We start from the raw sequence: 21,240 nt of genomic DNA on the forward strand, positions 1-21,240 counted from the left end.
TCCCCCTTATATATGGGATCTTTTCAAAATCCTTATTTTCCAAAGTAACTCCCAGCTTTTTCTTCCAAGCTGTTGACATGCCTATTATTTGCTGCAATTGCAATCTTTTTCTCCAGAGAGCTTTGGCTTATTTATTTGCCTTTCAATGTTGAGGAATGCCCTCCACTTAGCTGGGTTTTTTTTTTGTGTGTGTGTGGTTTTTTTTGTTTGTTTGTTTGTTTTGTTTTGTTTTGTTTTGTTTTGCTTTGAGAGGGTTCTGAGGTAGATGAAAAAAAAGGTAAAAGCTACTTCCGGACTTCTCTTGGCTTCAGTGATATAATAGCCTGTCTAGAGTGTTAGTTGCAGATTATTTCACTTTAAAAAAATTATGCCATCTTCTTATTAGGAAGCTTTTTATGATAGCAGCATTGAGTGCCAGGCCCATTAACCACAATTTTTTAAGAGTAGGGTATTTTTACTCAGATGGCTAACAGACACATGAAAAGATGCTCAATATTACTCATCATCAGGGAAATACAAATAAAATTATAATGAGATATCACTTCACCCCTGACGGAATGGCTAAAATTAATAATACAGGAAGCAACAGATGTTGGTGAGGATGCAAAGAAAAGGGAATCCTACACTGTTGGTGGGAATGCAAACTGGTACAGCCACTCTGGAAAACAGTATAGAAGTTCCTCAAAAAGTTAAAAATAAACCACATCTTCTTTATCCATTCATCTTTCGTTGGACACCGAGGCTCCTTCCACAGTTTGGCTATTGTGGTTTATGTATACAATGGAATATTACTCAGCTATTAGAAATGACAAATACCCACCATTTGCTTCAACGTGGATGGAACTGGAGGGTATTATGCTGAGTGAAGTAAGTCAGTCGGAGAAGGACAAACATTATATGTTCTCATTCATTTGGGGAATATAAATAATAGTGAAAGGGAATATGAGGGAAGGGAGAAGAAATGTGTGGGAAATATCAGAAAGGGAGACAGAACGTAAAGACTGCTAACTCTGGGAAACGAACTAGGGGTGGTAGAAGGGGAGGAGGGCGGGGGGTGGGAGTGAATGGGTGACGGGCACTGGGGGTTATTCTGTATGTTAGTAAATTGAACACCAATAAAAAATAAATTAAAAAAAAAAGTTAAAAATAGAACTACCCAAGGATCTAGCAATCGCACTACTAGGTACTTATTCAAAGAGTGCAAAAATACTAATTCAAAGGGATATGTATCCTGATGTTTATATTATAGCAGCATTATCAATAGCCAAATTATGGGAAGAGTCTAAATGTCCATTGACTCATGAATGAATTAAGAAGTTATGGTATATATACAATGGAATATTACTCAGCCATAAACAAGAATGAGACCCTGCCATTTGCAATAACATAGATGGAACTATATTGTATTATGCTAAACGAAATAAGTCGGTCAGAGAAAGACAAGTACCATATGATTTCACTCATATGTGGAACTTAAGAAACAGATGAATGTGGGAAGGGAATAGAGAGGCAAGCCATATAACAGACTCTTAACTATAGAGAACAGAACTGAGGATTGCTGGAGGGGGAGATGAGGCAGGCAGGAGGATGGGTTAAATGAGTGATGGGTATTAAGAAGGACACTTGTGATGAGCAGTGAGTTATACGTAAATGATGAATCACTAAATTCTACTCCTAAGACTAATATTATCTTATATGTTAACTAACTGGCATTTGAATAAAAACTTGAAACAAACAAAAAGAGTAGGATATTTCCTGGTTACCTTGCCTGTAGTTTTTTCTTAGGTTTACTTTTCTAAGAATTAATTTTGTTATTGTTTGCTAGGTTAGAATGTGTGGTGAAATCATTTCTGAGCCTTTGAGTTTCTGAAAATAGTTCTGAAATAGAAATAGAAAACTATTTCTGAAAATAGTTTTATTTTGGCTTTACACTTAAATGATATCTTTAAAATTAGAATGGAAGTTTATATTTTCTGGGGAACTTTAGATATATTCTCCCACATCTTCACAGAATTTTCTCATTCTGTTTAGTGTTTGCCTGAAATTGATTTTCTCACATATGGTCAGTTTTCATTTTCCATGTTTATTAATAATGTTCTAGATTCAGCATTACTGGAACTGATGTGGTTTTCTCAGTAGTTGAGAAAGCCTTTGTTCTCCAGGCTTTTAGTGGCTTAAATAGTTGTTGAACTCTGGCTCTCATGAATGGATGAATTGATATATGATGGTTTCCCATCATCTTCTAAGATAGGAAAGGAGGTTTTGAGAACCTTGGAATCTCTTTTGATGGTGGAAAGAACAAGTTTATTCCAAGGTGGTATGCCTCAGTGAATATTACATTTTAAATCCTTATGTAGCTGAAAATATTTTCCTTCAGACATGGATGTTTATTTAATTTTAGTATGTTTTCTTGAGGATGTCAGCCTTTTTTACTTAGATTTCTGATTTCTTATTATTTAGCACAGTGATTCTCAAACTTTAGTATACAATGGGATCAATTGGACCGCTAGTTAAAACACAAATTGCTGGTCCTACTCCCACAGTTTTTGATCCAGTTGACTGAGATGGGGCCTAAGAATTTATATTACCAATGAATATGTTTGTTTAGGTGATGCTGATGCTTTTGACTATGGGACCACACTTTTTGAACCATTGATTTAGGGTTAGTGTGGCAGAAGGGAAATTTAGACTAGCCTGATTTTTAGTTAATTAACTTTTCTTTACTGCCTGAATGAATGTAGTAATATTTTTACTTAATAAAGTAATTAGAAACGTTTATCTGGATGTAATAGAATGGGCTTTTTGTGTGTATGTGTGGCAGACATAATCATTTTAACATTATATTTTCTAAGTGTTAAATATTGGTATTTTGGATTGTATGATTCATTTTGGATATTCAATTTCTGTCACAATCTCCCAAACCAGTTCTTTGCAATTTCCATTAAAAATATCAAGTAGTAGTATAATATTTTATATCTTGATTTTTAGGCCCTTTACCAGAGCAAAGTTATGTTGAAGAAATAATGTTCTTATGATAATGCTTTTCATTATTGTACTCTCTGCTATATAAAAAAATCTCTTCCAAAAGGAATCTTAAGTTTATTCCTTACCTATATTAAGAAAATATATGAAATCATATATGTGAATTATTTTGGATATTCTAATATCGATCTATAATGACAGAAGTTTTTCTAGAATTGAGTTGTCTATGTAAGATATACTAAAACTACATCTGTATTATAAAAATTATGATTTTTGGATTATAGATTTATAGTTTTAGTGATTTGTGCATTTTTCTGATTGAGAATTAGACTTAAATATTTTATCACATATATTATGACAAATTTTTTAAAAAATGTTTTAATAAAACTTTATTTTCCAGATTTTGGAATCTCTTTATCAGGTATGTTCAATATGTTGCAGTTTAAGTCTACTAACATTTAGTACAGAAATACATATTAATGAAGAAGAGGTTTCTAAGTTTTGAGGCATAAAAAGAACTTCCAAACTTGCTACTATATATTGTTAAAAATGTTATGTTCCAGTTATGTTGCATTAGCCCTATTCTGAACCCTAAGGTAAATGATGTTTGGTTCAGGGCTAATATGTGATAGATGAAGATACATGCACACAAATGCATGCATGTGTACCCATATGTTCAAATAACCTGTCAATAAGTATTTCTTTCTTTTTTTTTTTTCTTTTCAAAGTGGTTTCAGCGACAGGTCAATCATATAGAAGAGGTAAGTATAACATTTCTTAATTGTGAATTAAATTGATATTTTGTCTCACTTGGAAATCAATTTGAAGTGAAAATTGTTTGAATAATCATTGTTTGTAATCTTTTAATTTAGGTAGAGAAGGAAAAAAAATGGGTAGGACATAATGTTCCCCAGGGATTACACACTGCATTCATGCATGTGTCTGGAATGTTCTGAGTCTGACACATTTTTTCTCCTAAAATTAAATAATGGAAATTTTAATTATCCTTCTTTCCTATCTGACATAAAAGTGACAAGAGAAAACTTATCAACTTAATTATTTCTCCTGTATTTAAAAAAGCATGTATAATATGATAATATACTTACTTATAAAATTATATATTGATTTTCTTTAAATTTAATGTTATTTTAATAATTTTTTTTGTACTTTAGATTTTCAGAGGTCTTTTGGTCATTTTGAAAACTGGTGATCTCTAACCTTAAGGGTTTTTAATTCTATTTTGGGAAAGACTTTATGATGTTAACATAACAAGATGATTTCTAGGGTAGCATCAATGATTTATAGAATCATTGTGATTCTCCCTTGGTTATGCTTATGGTTTAGTCCAATTAAACGCTCTTGAATCCCAGGTACTTGAAATTAAATAAGTTCACTTATTTGAGATATAAAATTAAAAAAATAAAGATAGAAATTGTAACTGTATGCTAGCACCTTCTTGTCATCATACCTTTGGCTCCAGAATAGACTTCTATGGTCCGTATACTCTTTGCTTTAGGATAGCTATGGCTAACATTGGAAGAGTGTTAGTAGCTTTTCTTTTAGTATGGTAGATTGGTCATTATCTTTGCAGAGATGTGGGATTGATGTGAAGTCTACTGTTCTACCCTCTTGTAAAATGCATACTTTGCAATGTGAATCATCTAGCTTGCCTCTGGCTTATTTTTGTCTACCAACTTCTTTTAATTCTATTTTATTCCTGAATTTGTCTCTCTCCCTTCTTTTTATACTTTGTCCTGTTAATGTGGAGACCTACCCTAAATCCTAGCCTCTCAGCTCCTTGACTCATTTCCCCAGTTCTAGTGTCTTTCTTTACCTTGGGCCCTTATGTCCAGTCGTCCTCTAGACCTTATTGTTAACCAAATTGCTTTATTTTAAAAATAACTAATCAGAGAACTAATTCTTGAACTATAAATTTCCATCTTATCAATTATTACCATAAATACTATTATAAATATATGCTAATATATATAAATATTATATAATATATATAAATACTATGTGTCTACTTTTCTCTGTATCTATTATTTATACCTTAGTGCCAGTTACCATCATTTCTGGTAATCCTGAAATCCTGATTTATGCATTCATATTCACCAGGAGGAATCTTCAGCACACAACTAAATTTCTGATCTGGAATTCCAAATTTTTCAGTTTTTACATCCATAATTAATTCTTTTGAATAATTATTTAATTTGGTGTATCAGATACATTGCCAAAGTGTTTGTATTATCCTCTGCCTCTTTTTTTTTAAAGATTTATTTATTTATTCATGAGAGACAGAGAGAGAGAGAGAGAGAGAGAGAGAGAGAGGCAGAGACACAGGAAGAGGGAGAAGCAGGCTCCATGCAGGGAGCCTGACATGGGACTCGATCCCAGGACTCCAGGATCACGCCCTGGGCCAAAGGCAGGTGCCAAACTGCTGAACCACCCAGGTGCCCATATCTTCTGTCTTTTAATAAATGTTTCTTAAAATATATTTGATGGATCATGTTTAAATATCACCCAAGATACCTGTTAAAAATGCACATTTCAGAACTGCATGTCAGACTTACTGATTTAAAGTTTTCTTGTATGTGTATAGTAGGAATTTGCCTTTTTAATAGGATTTTTTTAGAGGATTATTATGTATACTAACATTTGAGAATCGTGGAATAATCTTGTTTTAATTGCTGACACATTTTATTGTTAGTACATGCTGGTGAGGCTTATGTCTGTCATGTTGCATTAACAGAAATACATGGCGAAGCCTTCATAACATATGGTAAGCCACAGAAGACAAATGTAGGATAAGCATATAGGCTATGCACTTCAGAGTTGTTCTGCTGGAACCTATGCCCATTATGTCCCTTTGATGAAATCTTATAGCCTATCTCATTGTCTAGTCCATATTCCTTTAGTTTTGCAACATCATCTCTTCTCCCAGAAAGGACTTGTGTTTAAATTGAATTCCTAATGGGAAATATAATGTATCAGTTAAGGTCTAATCAAAAGATAAAAACTACACAGTAACCTGAATAGAGAAAGTTTAACATAAAGAATCATTGTAACAGGAGAATACCTACTAAAGTGATAAAGACAACTCTAAAGAATACAGGGATAGAAGGTATAAGAAGTAGCCTCTACTGAGAGTATGAAAGCAAACACTTAAGGAAGCACTTAATATCCCTGTCCTTACCCTTTCCCTAACCTAGGGTTAAGGTCCACACCTTGTGAAGAAGGAGATGCTGTCATCACTGATTGGCAGAGAAGTTTTCTGGGGTGCCATGCTGGTGGAACTGGGATGTACTGGAAAGCTGCCCATGATGGCAGTACATTGGGAAGCCATCCTCTGTAGTCCTTGGAAAAGCCATCTTCCAGGGATATGTTGTACCCCTTGCTGTCTATAAGGGTGGTATGCTGGAAAGCTTCCCAGAGAGAAGTTCTGCACTGATAGATTTTGTTAAGAAGTCCTGGGAGAAGCTGCCCAAGGGAATGAGTCATGCCAGGGACCTTGTGAGGAAAACACCGATGGGGGTGGTGCTGTTGAAGCTTTTTGGAGATGATCTCTACTGGTATACTGTGCAGTCTTCTAGGATTAAGCAGAGAGAGATGACAGACTTAGGAAGAAAGCTGCTTCTTTCTGTCATGTCTAGGACCCTCTATTGATAAAGGTTAACATGATACCTGTCAAGAGAGAAAAGTTCTGCTATTATAAGCAGGACAATGGAAGAATGGATTTTTAGATGAGAGGCAATACATTGATCACTGTGGCTGATTGCTACATCACTTTTAGACTCCACTTATGATTTGGCAATGTATCTGATATACCAAATGTGTCCTCTCTTGGGATCATGCCTTTATCCATAGAGTTTCTATGCATCTCCTCTATTTCCCTTCCCCCTGTTCTGCATCCCCCAATTTCAGATTTCCAGAACATTGCCCAGTGTATACTTCTATTACATCCTATTTCCATTTCAAGTAGCCATTACTAAAATGAAGTCTCTTTTAAATCCCATTGCTAGAATTTCTCTTTGCTAGGTTTTATGTCTATGCCTTGACTATTACTACTTTTTAAACATACATACATACATACATACATACATTTATTTATTTGTTTGTTTATTAGCTTTCCTTCCCATCAGGTTGGATCTCTGCTATTTTGTAAAAAAAAATTTTTTTTAACTCAATTGCTATGCTACTTATTTATGTTTCTACATATTGGCTGTTTCTGTGTTTCTTTCATTGTGTTTTTTGTTTGTTTGTTTTTTGTTTTTTGTTTTTTTTTTAAGAGGGCGGCACTCATCTTGCTCAACTATCTTTAAGTAGACTTAATGCCTAGAATATCAGTTATGGTCTATCACCTTATTCTGTGGATCTTACTGATTCTCTTGCTTGTTCATTATTCTGTAGCTTGATCTATTCTAAAAGTCTTGAGACACCCAAATGGGTCTCAGTTTTTCCTAGATAGACCAAGGAATGCCAGTTTCATAGACTTTTATATATTAACTTCTGGGAGTTAGCAGTAGAAGGAATTGCTTTTGAGAGCAAATTACTGTCTTTCCATATTTATCACAGGTTAAGACTATCCTTAGAAAGGATTTTCTTTCTAAGCAGTTACTTTAGAATTCTCTTGTAAATATTTTGAATTGCCCTTAACTTATCCTGTTTCAATTGTTATTGAACTTGCTTAAAATTCTTATATATTGAGATAATAAAGAGAAGATTGGATTTGAGTTTGATGTGTGAAAGTCAGCACTTATCTATAATCCTGTAGCTAGGTAATTACTTGTAATATCATATTTATAAAATATCAGTATTTGATTATAGCTATAGATAAGAATATTATAAAAATTATTTAAATATGGTAAATAAAATGATGAAATTTCTTTGAGGTATAGGAGCAAAATGGGTATTTCCTAAGTAACTGGCTAATTTTATTGTTTTAGATAAGTAAAGATCAAAGTTTTTCAGAAGCAGACTTTCCAGTATCTGACAAAACAGTCACTTTAAGCATTGCACGAATAGTAAAGCAGGTTCAAAAACTAGAAGAACTGAAAAATCGCCTTAAACAAGAGTCTAAATACTCCTTGAAAGCGGTGTTGGCTAAAGTCAAGTAAGTAAAATATAAGAGTTAATAGAATCCAAAATAATGAGTGGGTATATGATTACTAATGAATGTAAGACAATGGTTCAGATATTATACTATACCTAGAGTTTCTAAATCAAATCAAATAGTCTAGTCAGTTTGCTCCTACTTAAAATTTTTAATAGTTTGAAATGGCACTGTCCAACTGGTGGTCACTAGTCATACTTGGCTACTAAAATTAAAATTCAGTTCAATTTAATTAAAAAATCAATTTTGCTGTCACACTAGCTGCATTTCAAATGCGTAGTAGCCAATGTGGTTGTTGGAAAGTTTTATTGGTATGGCTGGCTTTCAATATCTGGCTTTTAAAATCTTCTCTCAATTTGATTATGTATCTTCTATAATAAATAGGAAACTAAGATATAATTAAAGAATTATTTATGAAAAATCATTACTAAAAATTTCAAAGGGACAGGGATATGGTCCAGAGAATAATTTCCTACTTTTTGGTTGAGAAAACCTTTTTTTGACAGATGGGAGGAAGATTCAAATAATTATTACAATGATACTCCTATTAACTTGTTGACATTAACTTTTGGTTTTTGAGGTTTAGCTGTCTTAAAATTAAATAGATGAATAAATTATCATTACAGGATACCTTCTATGACTTTTATTCCACTTCACATAGTTAACTTTTTTTTGGGGGGTGGTAGTGGTGAGAACACTTCATATCCACTCTCTTAGCATATTTCAAGTATATGATAGTATTGTTAACTGTCAAAACTATGCTGTACATTAGATCCCTGACTTATTTAACTTTTGTTATTTTAGTTTTAATTTAGTGAGTATATAGTGATTTAACAGAATTGTTGATACATCATCCTGTGCTCATCACAACAAGGTGCACTCCTTAATCCCCATCACCAATTTCACCCATCCTCTCATCCTCCTCTGCTCTGGTAACCATGTCTGTTCTCTATAATTAAGAATTTGTTTCTTAATTTGTTTCTTTCTCTTTTTTCCTGTTTGTTTTGTTTCCTTAATCCACATATTAATGAAATCATATGGTGTTTGTCTTTCTACTAACTTATTTCACTTAGCATTATACTCTCTAGCTCCATCTATATAATTGCAAATGATAAGATTTAATTCTTTATGATGGCTGAATCATATTCTATTTTGTGTATATAGCTTTTTCTTTATCCATTCATCAGTCAATGAACACTTGAGCTGCTTCCATAATTTGGCTTTTGTAAATGCTCTATAAACATTGGTATGTATGTATCCCTTTGAAATTTTTTGAATTTTTTGAGTAGATATCCAGTAGTGGGATTACTGGATCATAGGGTAACTCTATTTTTAACTTTTTGAAGAATCTCTATACTGTTTTCCATAGGGGCTGTACCAGTTTGCATTCCCCCTACCAACACTGCACCAGGATTCCTTTTTGTTCATAGCCTCACCGACACCTGTTGTTCCTTATGTTGTTGAGTTTAGCCATCCTGACAGGTGTGTGGTGATATCTCGTTGTAGTTTTGATTTGTATTTCCCTGATGCTGAGTGATGTTGAGCATGTTTTTATGTGTCTGTTGGCCTTCTGGATGCCTTCTTTGGAAAAATGTCTGTTCATGTCTTCTGCTGTTTTTTAAATTGGATTATTTGTTTTTTTGTGTGTGTGTTTATTTGTATCAGTTCTTTATATACATTTTGGATGCTAACCCTTTATCAGATATGTCATTTGCAAATATCTTCTCCCATTCCATCAGTTGCCTTTTAGTTTTGTTGATCGTTTCCTTTGCTGTGCAGAAGCTTTGTATTTTGATGTAGTCCCAATAGTTTATTTTTTTATTTTTTAGAGATTTTATTTATTTATTTGAGAGAGAGAGAGAGAGAGAACAAGTGAGAGGAGGAGCAGAGGCAGAAGGAGAAGCAGGCCAGATCTCAGGACCCTGAGATCATGACCTGAGCTGAAGGCAGGTGCCTGATTGAGCCACCCAGGTGCCCCTAGTTTATTATTATTTTTTGTTTCCCTTGCCTCAGGAGACATATCTAAGAAGTTTCTATGGCCAATGTCAGAGACATTATTACTGCCTATACTCTCTTCTGAGATTTTTATGGTTTCAGGTCTCATAAAAGCCTTTAATCCATTTTGAATTTATTTTGTGTTTGCTGCAAGAAAGTTGTCCAGTTTCAATTTTTTGCTTGTTACTGTCCAGTTTTCCTGGCACCATTTGTTGAAGAGACTTTTTCCCATTAGATGTTTTTTCCTGCTTTGTTGAAGATTGTTGACCATGTAACTGTGGGTTCATTTCTGGGTTTTCTATTCTTTTCTATTGATCTACATGTCTACTTTTGTGCCAGCATCTTATTTTGGTTACTTTAGCTTTGAGATATAACTTGATGTGTGAATTGTGGTATCTCCACCTTTTATTTTCTTTTTCAAAATTTCTTTGGAAATTCAGGATTATGTGGTTCCATATAAATTTTAGGATTTTTTTGTTCTGACTATGTGAAAAATGCTATTAGTATTTTTAGGGATTGTATTAGATAGGTAGAATGCTTTGGATTGTATAGCTACTTTAGCAATATTTGTTGTTCCAATCTATAGCCATGGAATGTCTTTCTATTTCTTTGTGTTGTTTTCAATTTCTTTTATTAGTGTTTCAGAGTTTTCAGAGTATTGGTCTTTCACCTCTTTGGTTAGGTTTATTCCTAGGTATCGTTATTTTTGGTGCAATTATGAATGGTATTGTTTTATTAATTTCCTTTTATGCTGTTTCATTATTAGGCTATAGAAGTGTAACAGATTTCTGCACAGTGATTTTGTTTCCTGTGAGTTTACTGAACTCATTTATCAGCTCTAGCAGTTTTTTGGTGGAGTCTTTAGGGTTTTCTATTTAGAGTGTCATGTCATCTGCAAATAGTGAAAGTTTTAGTTCTTCCTTACCAATTTTGATGCTGTTTATTTCTTTTTGTTGTCTTACTGCTGTGGCAGCTAGGTCTTCCAGTAGTGTGTTGAATAAAACTGGATGCTGATTGGGGCTGGGACCAGATCCATGGTCAAGGCTAGCCACAGGCCGGAATTGGCCTTGTGACCAGGCTTAGGGTCAGAAGATATGACTGAATTAAGGGTGAGGGTAGATTCAGAGCCAGAGACAGCTTTGGGGCTGGGATTAGGGAGGGAGCCCTGCACAGAGCCAGGGTCAGGGCTGAGGCCAGAGTTAGGGTCAGAGCTGAGGCCAGACCCAAGAACAGAGAGCATCAAGACCCAGGAGGGAGACCAGCCTTGGCCTCAACACTGAAGCAGGGTTGAGGACGGGGCCTGGGGCAGCAGCTGTAGTTACACCCTCCTGTGCCCACTTGTGCTTAGTGAGGTTGGAGGCTTGTCAGAAAGCCTTGCCGCAGAGCTGACAGCGGTATGGGGCACACTCCGGAATGCACCTGCAGATGCTGCAGCATTGCAGAGGCCCCACCAAAGGTCTTGGAGACGGGACAGGCACAGGACCGTTTGCCGTGTGGATGCACAGGTTGTACAGCAAACTGGACTCTGGCTGAAGGCCTTGCACCAATGAGGACCGTGGTACGGGCACTTTGCAGCAGCGCCGAGCTCTGGCCGATAGCCTTGTCACATTGCAGGCATGGGAATGGCTGCTAGCCAGCCAATGTGTACTCACAGGTGCTTCAGTGGCTGAGTCCTGCCTGAAGCCCTTGGTGCACACCCAGCACTTGCGCAGGGGACATGCGCAGGTGCTGAGTTAGTAGCAAGCCATGCTGAAGGCCTTGCAGCACCCCCGCGGTGCTGCGGCTTCCTGTGGCTGCAGCGGCCGCAGTGCTTCTGAAGGCTGTCCCACAGGAGGTGTTGGGCCACCAGCCTGTGTGGATGCCTGGATACTGCAGTGCTGGGCCAGTGTGCAGCGGTGGATGAACGACTTACTGCAAGTCAGCGCAGTGTAGCTGGCTTCTCGCTGCAGTCAGACAGGGGCTTCGTGCTGTGTGGGTGCGTCAGGGCTGGGTTGTCCAGAGCTGCGGCAGAAGGCTTGACCCTAATCTGGGCAGAAGTGCTGGAGAGGGCTGGCAGGTGCAGGAGGCACTGGGGGGGTTGGTGGCCAGGACCCTGAATGTAGCAGTGAACCCGGATGAGAGGGGGTCCAGGTCTGGGGCTTCGGTGGGGTGGATGGTGTCATTTTTAGCGTCAAAAACTAGGAGGACAGGGGCATCTGGTTGGCTCAGTTGGTTAAGCATCTGACCTCTGCTTAGGTCATAATCTCAGGGCCCTGGGATCAGTCTTGTCCCGAGCTCCACACTCAGCAGGGGACTCTGCTCCCTTTCCCCTTCTCCCTCAGGCCCCTACCCTTCCACCCCCTCCTCCTGCGTTTTCTCTCTCTCTCTCTCTCTCTCTCTCTCAAATGAATAAAGCCTTAAACAGACAAACAAAAAGAACTAGAGAGACAGGGTTGATGATGTCTGGATCAAGGTGCAAACTTGAAGACATGAGGTGGAAATCTTGGAGATGCCAGTCCCAGTCCTGAAATGGAGCAAGCTTCAGCATCAGGTCTTCATTCTCAGAGACAGACTGAAGTTTCAATATAATTTATTTCTGCTCTAATCTTTATTATTTCCTTCTTTCTACTGGTTTTGGGTTTTGTTGTTCTTTTTCTAGCTCCTGTAGATGCAAGGTTAAATTGTTCATTTGAGATTTTTTGGTGGTTGTTGAGGTAGGCTTTTGTTGCTATATACTTGCCCCCCCTTATAACTGTTTTCACAGTATCCCAAAGGTCTTGGATATTGTGCTACAGAGTTTGTTCTGAAAGTGTTCTGGTTGATTTTTGGGGTGTTTAGGATGATTTGATTGTTATCTAGTTGTAGTCATGGGACCAAGTGAGCCTAGGGGTCCTCCTACTCTGCTGTCATCTTCCAACCTCTTCTAGCATAATTCTTAAGGGCCTCAGGATTTTCAGAATGGTAAATGAGCATTGGTTTAGCTTAAAGTCACCATATGCATTAGCCCCCAACCAGAGAATCAGCCTGTTGTTTGAAGCTTTGAAGCCAGGCATTGACTTCTGTCCAGCTATGAAAGTCCTAGGTGGCATTGTCTTTGAATAAAAGACTGTTTTGTCTGCATTAAAAAATCTATCATTTAGTGTAGCCACCTTCATTAATTCTCTTAGCTAGATCTGGATAAGTTGCCACAGCTTCTGCATTAGCACTTGCTGCTTCACCCTGTGCTTCTATGTTATGGAGATGGCTTCTTTTCCTCAAACCTCATGAACCAACCTCTGCTAGCTTCAGACTTTTCTTCTGCAGCTTCCTAACTTCTCTCAGCACTCATAGAAGTGAAGAATTAGGACTTTGCTCTGAATTATGCTTTGGCTTAAGTGAATAACACAACTGGTTTGATCTATCCAGATCAGTAGAAGTTTCTCCATATCAGCAATAAAACTATTTTGCATTCTTATCATTTGTATTCACTGGAGTAGTGCTTTTAATTTCCTTCAAGAACTTTTCCTTTGCATTCATTATTTGGGTAACTGGTGCAAGAGGCCTGGCTTTCAGCCTATGTTTTTTTTTTTTTTAAAGATTTTATTTATTCATGAGAGAGAGAGAGAGAGAGAGAAGTTGAGACACAGGCAGAGGGAGAAGGCTCCATGCAGGGAGCCTGACGTGGGACTTGATCCCAGGTCTCCAGGATTGCGCCCTGGGCCGAAGGCGATGCTAAACGGCTGAGCCACCTGGGCTGCCCGCCTGTGTTGGTTTTTGATGTGCCTTCCTCACTAAGCTTAATCATTTCTAGTTTTGATTTAAAGTGAGATATGTGAGACTCCTTGTTTAGCTTGAACACTGAGAGGTAATTGTAAAGTTATTAACTGGCCTAATTTCAATATTGTAATGTCTCCAGGAATAGGAAGGCACAAGGAGAGGGAGAGAGATGGGAGGACAGGCTACTTGGTGGAATAGTTAGAGCATACATGACAGTTATTGTTAAGTTTGCTGCCATATATGGGCATGGTTTATGGTACCCCCAAACAATTTTAACCATAACATCAAAGATAGTGATTACAGCAATAACAAATATAATAATAATAATAATAATAATAATAATAATAATAATAATAAAGTTTTAAAATATTATGAGAAGTACCAAAATATGATGCAGAGACACAAAGTGAACAGATGCTGTTGGAAAAATGACACCAATAGACTTTTTGTATCTTGGGTTGCCACAAACCAATCTGTAAAAAATATAACCTTTGAAGTGTAGTAAAGTGAAACAATAAAATAATGTACACTTGTACCTTGTAACTTTGTTTATGAATTAGTAATTTATGTGTAAGTCTTCCTGGAAAGACTATTTCCTTAAGATCAGAGCAAGTCACACACATCTACATATTTCTTATCACATGTAAACAGTAAATAAATATGTATAACTTTATGAATTCCTGAATTAAATTAACTCATTTGTTCCCCTATTATTCTACTATATTTGGTATAGTAATCTATCAGAATAAAAGTTTATAGGCATTTTTTGCATTAAATATAAAATCCTTTTATAATGTTAAAATAGAAAGTAATTGGGAGGGACTACTATGTATTATGCACTTATGTCATATCTCCATCTGTCAATGACTAGACGAAAATAATGAAAGGAGTGGCACTTTAATTGGCTCCAATAGGTGCTGCATGACTAGATCCTTGGTTCAGAGGCTCAGATAGACTCACTTGAGCTATTGTGAGGCAAAAAATTAGTTTCAGAAATTAGTTTCAAAAAATATTAAATAGTAGCATCTGAAATTTAAGTGTTTGATGTGTACAGGTATTTTCCTAGTAACTTTACATGTATTGGATCCTTACAACGATCTTACAAGATATGTGCTCTAGTACCCCAATTTTATTAAATGAAGTCAGAGAGATAACTTACCCAAAGTCATATACTTAGTAAGTGGGTAAAACAAATTTTGAGCAGTTTGACTCTAGAACTTGTACTCTTAACAATTACACCATTAAAAGAAATCACATGCTTCTACCCAACTTACTTTTGCTATTTTTTTGTTATTAATATTGTTGTTATACCTAATTATATTCATGGGTTATATAGCAATCATAGAATTACATAGTGTGACTTTTATACTTATTTGCTTGCAATTATACTAATTAATGTATCTTAGTGTCTGAATAAAGGTTAAATAATAGTTTAAATTTTATTTTACAAACTAAGTATATGTAGAGCATATATTCTATTTCTTCAATGTAATTTAAACTCTTATTTTTTGATAATAAATAAATGTTGTACTTATTAAAATTTTAACAGGGATAGTGAAAGTTCACCAGAGGCAGTACAAAGTTATGAAGCTGTACAGCAGTTAATTGAAGGTGATAATATCTTATACATGTTTAGCATTTATTGGGTTTTCTATAGTACATTAACATTTTGAGACTTACGGTTTAAAAATTTATAGCCATAAAATTATACAGTAGCAAATTTAAAAAGATATTCAATGGCGAGTTTGATATTTTCAATAAAAGTTCTTATGTTTCAGATTTTGGGAGTTGTACAAAACAAATAAACCTTGGTTGTTAGCTACCATAAAATACATAACTTAGGACAAAAGCACATTATGCATCACTTTTTTTTTAAGATTTTATTTATTCATTCATGAAGAGACACAGAGAGAAAGAAAGGCAGAGATACAGGCAGAGGGAGAAGCAGGCTCCATGCAGGGAGCCCGATGCGGAACTTGATCCCGGGACTCCAGGATCATGCCCTGGACCAAAGGCAGGAGCTAAACCGCTGAGCCACCCAGGGATCCCCTATGCATCACTTTAATATATAGCGAGACACATGATAAAAGTTATGTATAATTTGCAGTGAGTCCACAGATAGCCAATTTGGTCAACCCAAGGAAGTTGGGAAGATTTTATACAACCTTAGTGGATGAATAGGATTTAGTCAAGTGAAGAAGGGAGATATCTGGTATTTTACAAAGAAGATATAGCTGAACAAACAGCATGAAGAGGGAATTACAAGTAGAATGGTATTAGAATTGAAGCTAGTAAGTAGGGATGAGGTAAGAAGAGAGAGCCTCAGCAGAGGGATTAGATTGTGTGCTAAGGAACTTTTTTTTTTTATTTTTCCCCATATATCATAGAGAATCACTGAAGACTTTTTTTGTAGGGAAGGGGCATTGTTGGATTCAATTGTAGACAGATTATTCTGGCCATTTGTAGAAGCTAGATTTGGGGACTAGGAATGGAAGCACTTATCACACCTGTGTGATAAGTGCTTTTATTAGAGTACAAATAAGAAGAAAAGGGGCAGATTTGAGAAAATTTACTGGGCAAAACTTGGTGATTGGATATGAAAGGAAGGGAGAGTAAATCATAATAACATTAAGGGGATAAGAGAGGAAAAACAAGTCTTGTTGAGAAAATGATGAGTTCATGTCACTTAGTTGCTCTATACATTAATTCAGATGTTACCATTTGTTGTGTGATTGGGAGGATCTCCAGTGTTGGCAGCTCTATTATTTTTTTTAGAATTTTCTTTCTCTTGAATGAGTTATTTAGAAAAAAAAAACTATGAAATTTAAGCTCAATACACATAATTGATATTTGAAACATATGACAAACTTACTATTATTTCAGAATTCATAAAAACCCACTCAACTGAAGAATTTATAGATGTTTCTGCAACTGATCCACGTAAGTTTTTATTTGTCTAAGCATTATTGATGTTAATAACTTCTGTTGAGTGCATTAATTTATATAATCTTATTTAAAGTTATTATTATGGTAGTAACATAGATTCCCTGGAGTTTGGAGATAAACAGTTGAGCTGGCTAGCAAGTAAGTACTGAAATTCTTAGCTAGAGCTACATGCTACATAAAACAGATTAATTTTTGAGGAATACCTTGCTATCACTTGGATTGGAAGATTTTTAGTTTTGATTAGAGTATGCTACAGAAATGTTTCATAGGTGCTAGGCCTTTGAGATGAATAGTGATAGATTTAAGAGGTCATTTGTAGGTTTTGTTTCTATGAATTATAGATGATCTTATGTGCATTAATTCCTTGAAAACAGCTGAGTACCTGTCAGCGCATAAATATAAAAAGCTACTAGAACTAGTATGCTAAACTTCTGACTATTTATCAATGTAAAGGAGAAATTACCTTGCTTTTGCCTTAGTCCTGGAAAGAATTTTGAAGCAATCATGTAATGTATGCTACAGAATACAATTCAGAGGGATCCCTGGGTGGCTCAGCAGTTTTGGGCCTGACTTTGGCCCAGGGCATGATCCTGGAGTCCCGGGATCAAGTCCCACGTCGGACTGCCTGTGTGAAGCCTGCTTCTCCCGCTGCCTGTGTCTCTGCTTCTCTCTCTCTCTCTCTCTCTTTCTCTCTGTGTCTCTCATGAATAAATAAATAAAATCTTAAAAAAAAAAAGAATACAATTCAGAAGTGGAAAATAAGATTTGGTTGGAAATGATTGATGGGAATCCTGTCTTCTTTCAACCTCAGCTTTAAACTCTAATGTTGCCATATTTAAAGCCAAGGGCAGCTTGATGCCACAGCACACCCAAGTTCTGTAGATACCTTTGATCCAAGAGAATCCTGAATGACTAGTTGGATAGAAAGAAATCTAGAGCTGCAGAGTGGATAGTGAAAGTTTCTTTCTACTTCAAGGGAAACCCTCTGCACATCTGTGGAGCTCTCTATCTGTGTAGCTGTCTTCTCTAATACTGTATACTTTGTGAATTCTAGCTGCTTTGGGCTTCCAAAACTCTAAACTTTGTCTCTGCACTCCAGGAGAATAGCAGACTCTGTTTAGATCCCCCTCCTTATGCTGTGGCCTAGAAACCTCAGGAAGGAAGATGGGCTTATCAAAGGGCTCTGTCTGTTCCTTTGTTTCCCTTCTGTCAGAGATGACTGCCTTGCACCTTTTCTTTGACAATGTCTGAATATTGCTTTTTCACATATTTTTGTCCAGATTTTAATTGGCTTATGGTGAAAGAATAATTTTAGTCCCTGGTGCTCCACCATGGACAAAACCAGGGGTCTTTATGCCCACATATAGGCTGATGGAACATGACCTCCTACCAAACCCAAGAGAATAAAATAGAAATATTAGTGATGATTTAAAAATGTTCTTTCTTTTTGTCTGTCACTTTGTCTCTTTCTTCATTCACTCATTTAATTGAGGTATATTTGACATACATTACATTAATTTCAAGTGTATGATATTTGTATATATTGCAAAATGATCATCACAATAAGTCTAGTTAACATCTATCACACCTACAAGAATTTTTTTCTTGTGATGAGAACTTTTAAGATCTACTCTTTTAGCAACTTTCAGATATGCAATACAGCATTATTAACTATAGATGCTGTACATTACATTCCACAACTTATTTATAACAGGGAGTTTATACCTTTTGACCACCTTCACCCATTTTGCCCACCCCACTTCGACCCCCACCTCTGGGAGCTGCTGATCTGTTCTCTGTATCCATGAACTATTTTCTTCCATGGCAGCTGCCTCAGTCCCTGGGCTCCTTTGGTATACATCTACTGATTCATTATTTTTCAGTTTTACTTGTATACACTCTTTTTCTGTCAAAATTATCCTTTTTCATCTTCTCCAGACAAACTTTACTCTCTTCTCCTCCCCTTCTCTAAATTCTATTTTATGCCTTAGTTTCATCAATAAGACAAAAGCTACCTTTGTATTACACTCTGTTTTTATACTACTGTATAATTTTGATGCTGCTTCATTTCATAATTAATGGAATTAATTTTTTACAGCAGTTTTAGGTTTATACAAAAATTGAGCAGAAAGTACAGAGTTCCCATATACCCATTCTCTGCCTCCTACTCCCTACACAAAGTTTTATTAACATTTTGGATTAATGTGCTACATATGTTAAAATTGATGGACCAATATTGATGCAATATTATTAACTAAAGTCCATAGTTTACATAGTTTTCAATCTTTGTACTGTAGAGTTCTATAGCTTTTGACAAATGTATAATGTCATGTATCCACCATTATAGTATCAACAGAAGAGTTTCATTGTCTTGAATCTCATGTTCTACCAATTTATTATAGGCCCTCCTATGTAGGACCATCCATCTGAGTACTTGGCAATCATTGATCTTTTCAATATCTCTGTTGTATTGCCTTTCCAAAAATGTCATATATTTGGACTCCTACAGTCTTTTACTTAATAATATGTATTTAAGTTCCCTGCTTAATGATTTTTGTGGTTTTATCACTCATTTCTTTTTATTACTAAATAACAATCCACTGTGTAGATGTATCATAGTTTGTTTATCTATTGAAGGACATCTTGGTTACTTCTAAGGTTTTGCAATTACAGAAAAGCTGCTGCAAATTGAGATTTTTCATGTTGACATGTTTTTCCAACTCATTTGGGTAAATACAAGGAGTGCAATTGCTGGATCATATACTAAATGTATGTTTAGTTTTGCAAGAAACTGCCAAACTCTTTTGCAAAGAGTTTCTTTCTTTCTTTTTTTTTTTTTTTGGATCATTTTTTTGCATTTCATATTCTACCAACAATGAGAATGAGAATTCCTGTTGCTCTTTATCTTTGTCAACATTTGGTGTTGTCAGAATTTTGGATTTTAGCCATTTTAAAAGTTGTTTAGTGGTATCTCATTGTTTTAATTTGTAATATTTTTAAAATATGTTTTTGCCTTTTTTGGTGAGGTATTCGTTCAGATATTTTACCCATTTTTAATTGTGTTATTTGCTTTTTATTGTTGAGTTTTAAGTGTTCTTTGTATATTGGATACAAGCCCTTTGTCAGATAATTGCAAAGATTTTCTCTTCATCTATAGTTTCTCTTTTCATTCTCTTACTAGTGTCTTTTGTAGAATGGAACTTCTTAATTTTAATGAAGTTGAAATTATCAGTTTTTAACTTTCTTAGGTTGTGCTTTTGGTATATCTAAAAGTCACCTTCAAACCTAATGAAACCTAGACTTTCTCCTATATTGTCTTCTAGAAGTTTTATATTTTTGCATTTTATATTTAAATCTATGATCCATTTTGAGTTAACTAATTCCCACATCCACTTCCCCTCTGTAAACATCAGTTTGTTCTGTATAGTTAAGGGTCTATTTCTTGTTTTTTTTTTCTCTCTCTCTCTCCCTCGCCCGTGATTGGTTTGTTTCTTAAATTCCACATATAAGTGAAATATATTTCTCTGTCAGACTTATTTCACTTAGTATAATACTAACTTCATCCATGTCATTGCAAATGGCTGAGAAATATTACATTGTATATATCTCTATTATCTCTACCTACCTACCCACCTACACATCATCTATCAATTTACCACATCATTTCCATTCATCAGTCAATGAACATTTGGGCCCTTTCCATAATTTCACTATTAGTTGATAATCAGGATGCATGTATCACTTTGAATTAGTATTTTTGTATTCCTTGGGTAAATACCTAGTAATGCAATTGCTGGGTCATAGGGTAGTTCTATTTTTAACTTTCTTTTTTTTAAAGATTTTATTTATTTATTCATGAGAGACACAGAGAGAGAGAGGCAGAGACACAGGCAGAGGGAGAAGCAGGCTCCATGTAAGGAGCCCGATGTGGGATTCGATCCCGGGTCTCCAGGATCATGCCCTGGGCTGAAGGCGGCATTAAACTGCTGAGCCACCCTGGCTGCCCTATTTTTAACTTTCTGAGGAACCTCCACACAGTTTTCCAGAGTGGCTGCACCAGTTTGGATTCCCACCAACAGTGTAAGAGGATTCCCTTTCTCCATATACTCGCCAACATCTGTTGTTTCCTGTGGTGTTCATTTTAGCTGTTCTGACAGGTGTAAGGTGATCTCTCATTGTAGTTTTGATTTGCATTTCCCCAATGATGAGTGATGCTGATTGTTTTTATGTGTCTGTTGCCTGTCTGAATATCTTCTTTGGAAAAATATCTATTCACATCTTCTACCCCCTTGTTAGCTGGATTGTTTTATTTTGGGTGTTGAGTTTTATAAGTTCTTTCTTTTTTTATTTTGGATACTAACCCCTTATCAGATATGTCATTTGCGAATATCTTCTCCCATTTCAAAGATTGCCTTTTAGTTTTGTTAATTGTTTCCTTAACTGTGCAGAAGCTCTTTTTTTTAATAATT

At 35.7% G+C, this 21,240-nt stretch overlaps 1 protein-coding gene across 13 annotated transcripts in view; it reads left to right on the forward strand.

The window, feature by feature from the left end:
• The window catches only part of CCDC7 (coiled-coil domain containing 7), a 391,847-nt gene that overhangs the window by 45,435 nt on the left and 325,172 nt on the right, over window positions 1-21,240 (forward strand). For all 13 annotated transcript variants that reach the window (XR_012030726.1, XR_012030727.1, XR_012030728.1 and 10 more), the window contains exons 5-9: window positions 3,383-3,403; window positions 3,711-3,743; window positions 7,929-8,095; window positions 15,375-15,436; window positions 16,709-16,765. Coding sequence is in view for 8 of the 13 variants with exons in the window: in XM_072825155.1 (XP_072681256.1) it covers window positions 3,383-3,403; window positions 3,711-3,743; window positions 7,929-8,095; window positions 15,375-15,436; window positions 16,709-16,765 (340 nt within the window). In the remaining 5 variants the exon portion in view is untranslated. The remainder of the gene's footprint in view (window positions 1-3,382; window positions 3,404-3,710; window positions 3,744-7,928; window positions 8,096-15,374; window positions 15,437-16,708; window positions 16,766-21,240) is intronic.

This window comes from Canis lupus, chromosome 5 (genome assembly GCF_048164855.1).
Source record: "Canis lupus baileyi chromosome 5, mCanLup2.hap1, whole genome shotgun sequence".
NCBI classification, from domain to species: Eukaryota; Metazoa; Chordata; class Mammalia; order Carnivora; family Canidae; genus Canis; species Canis lupus.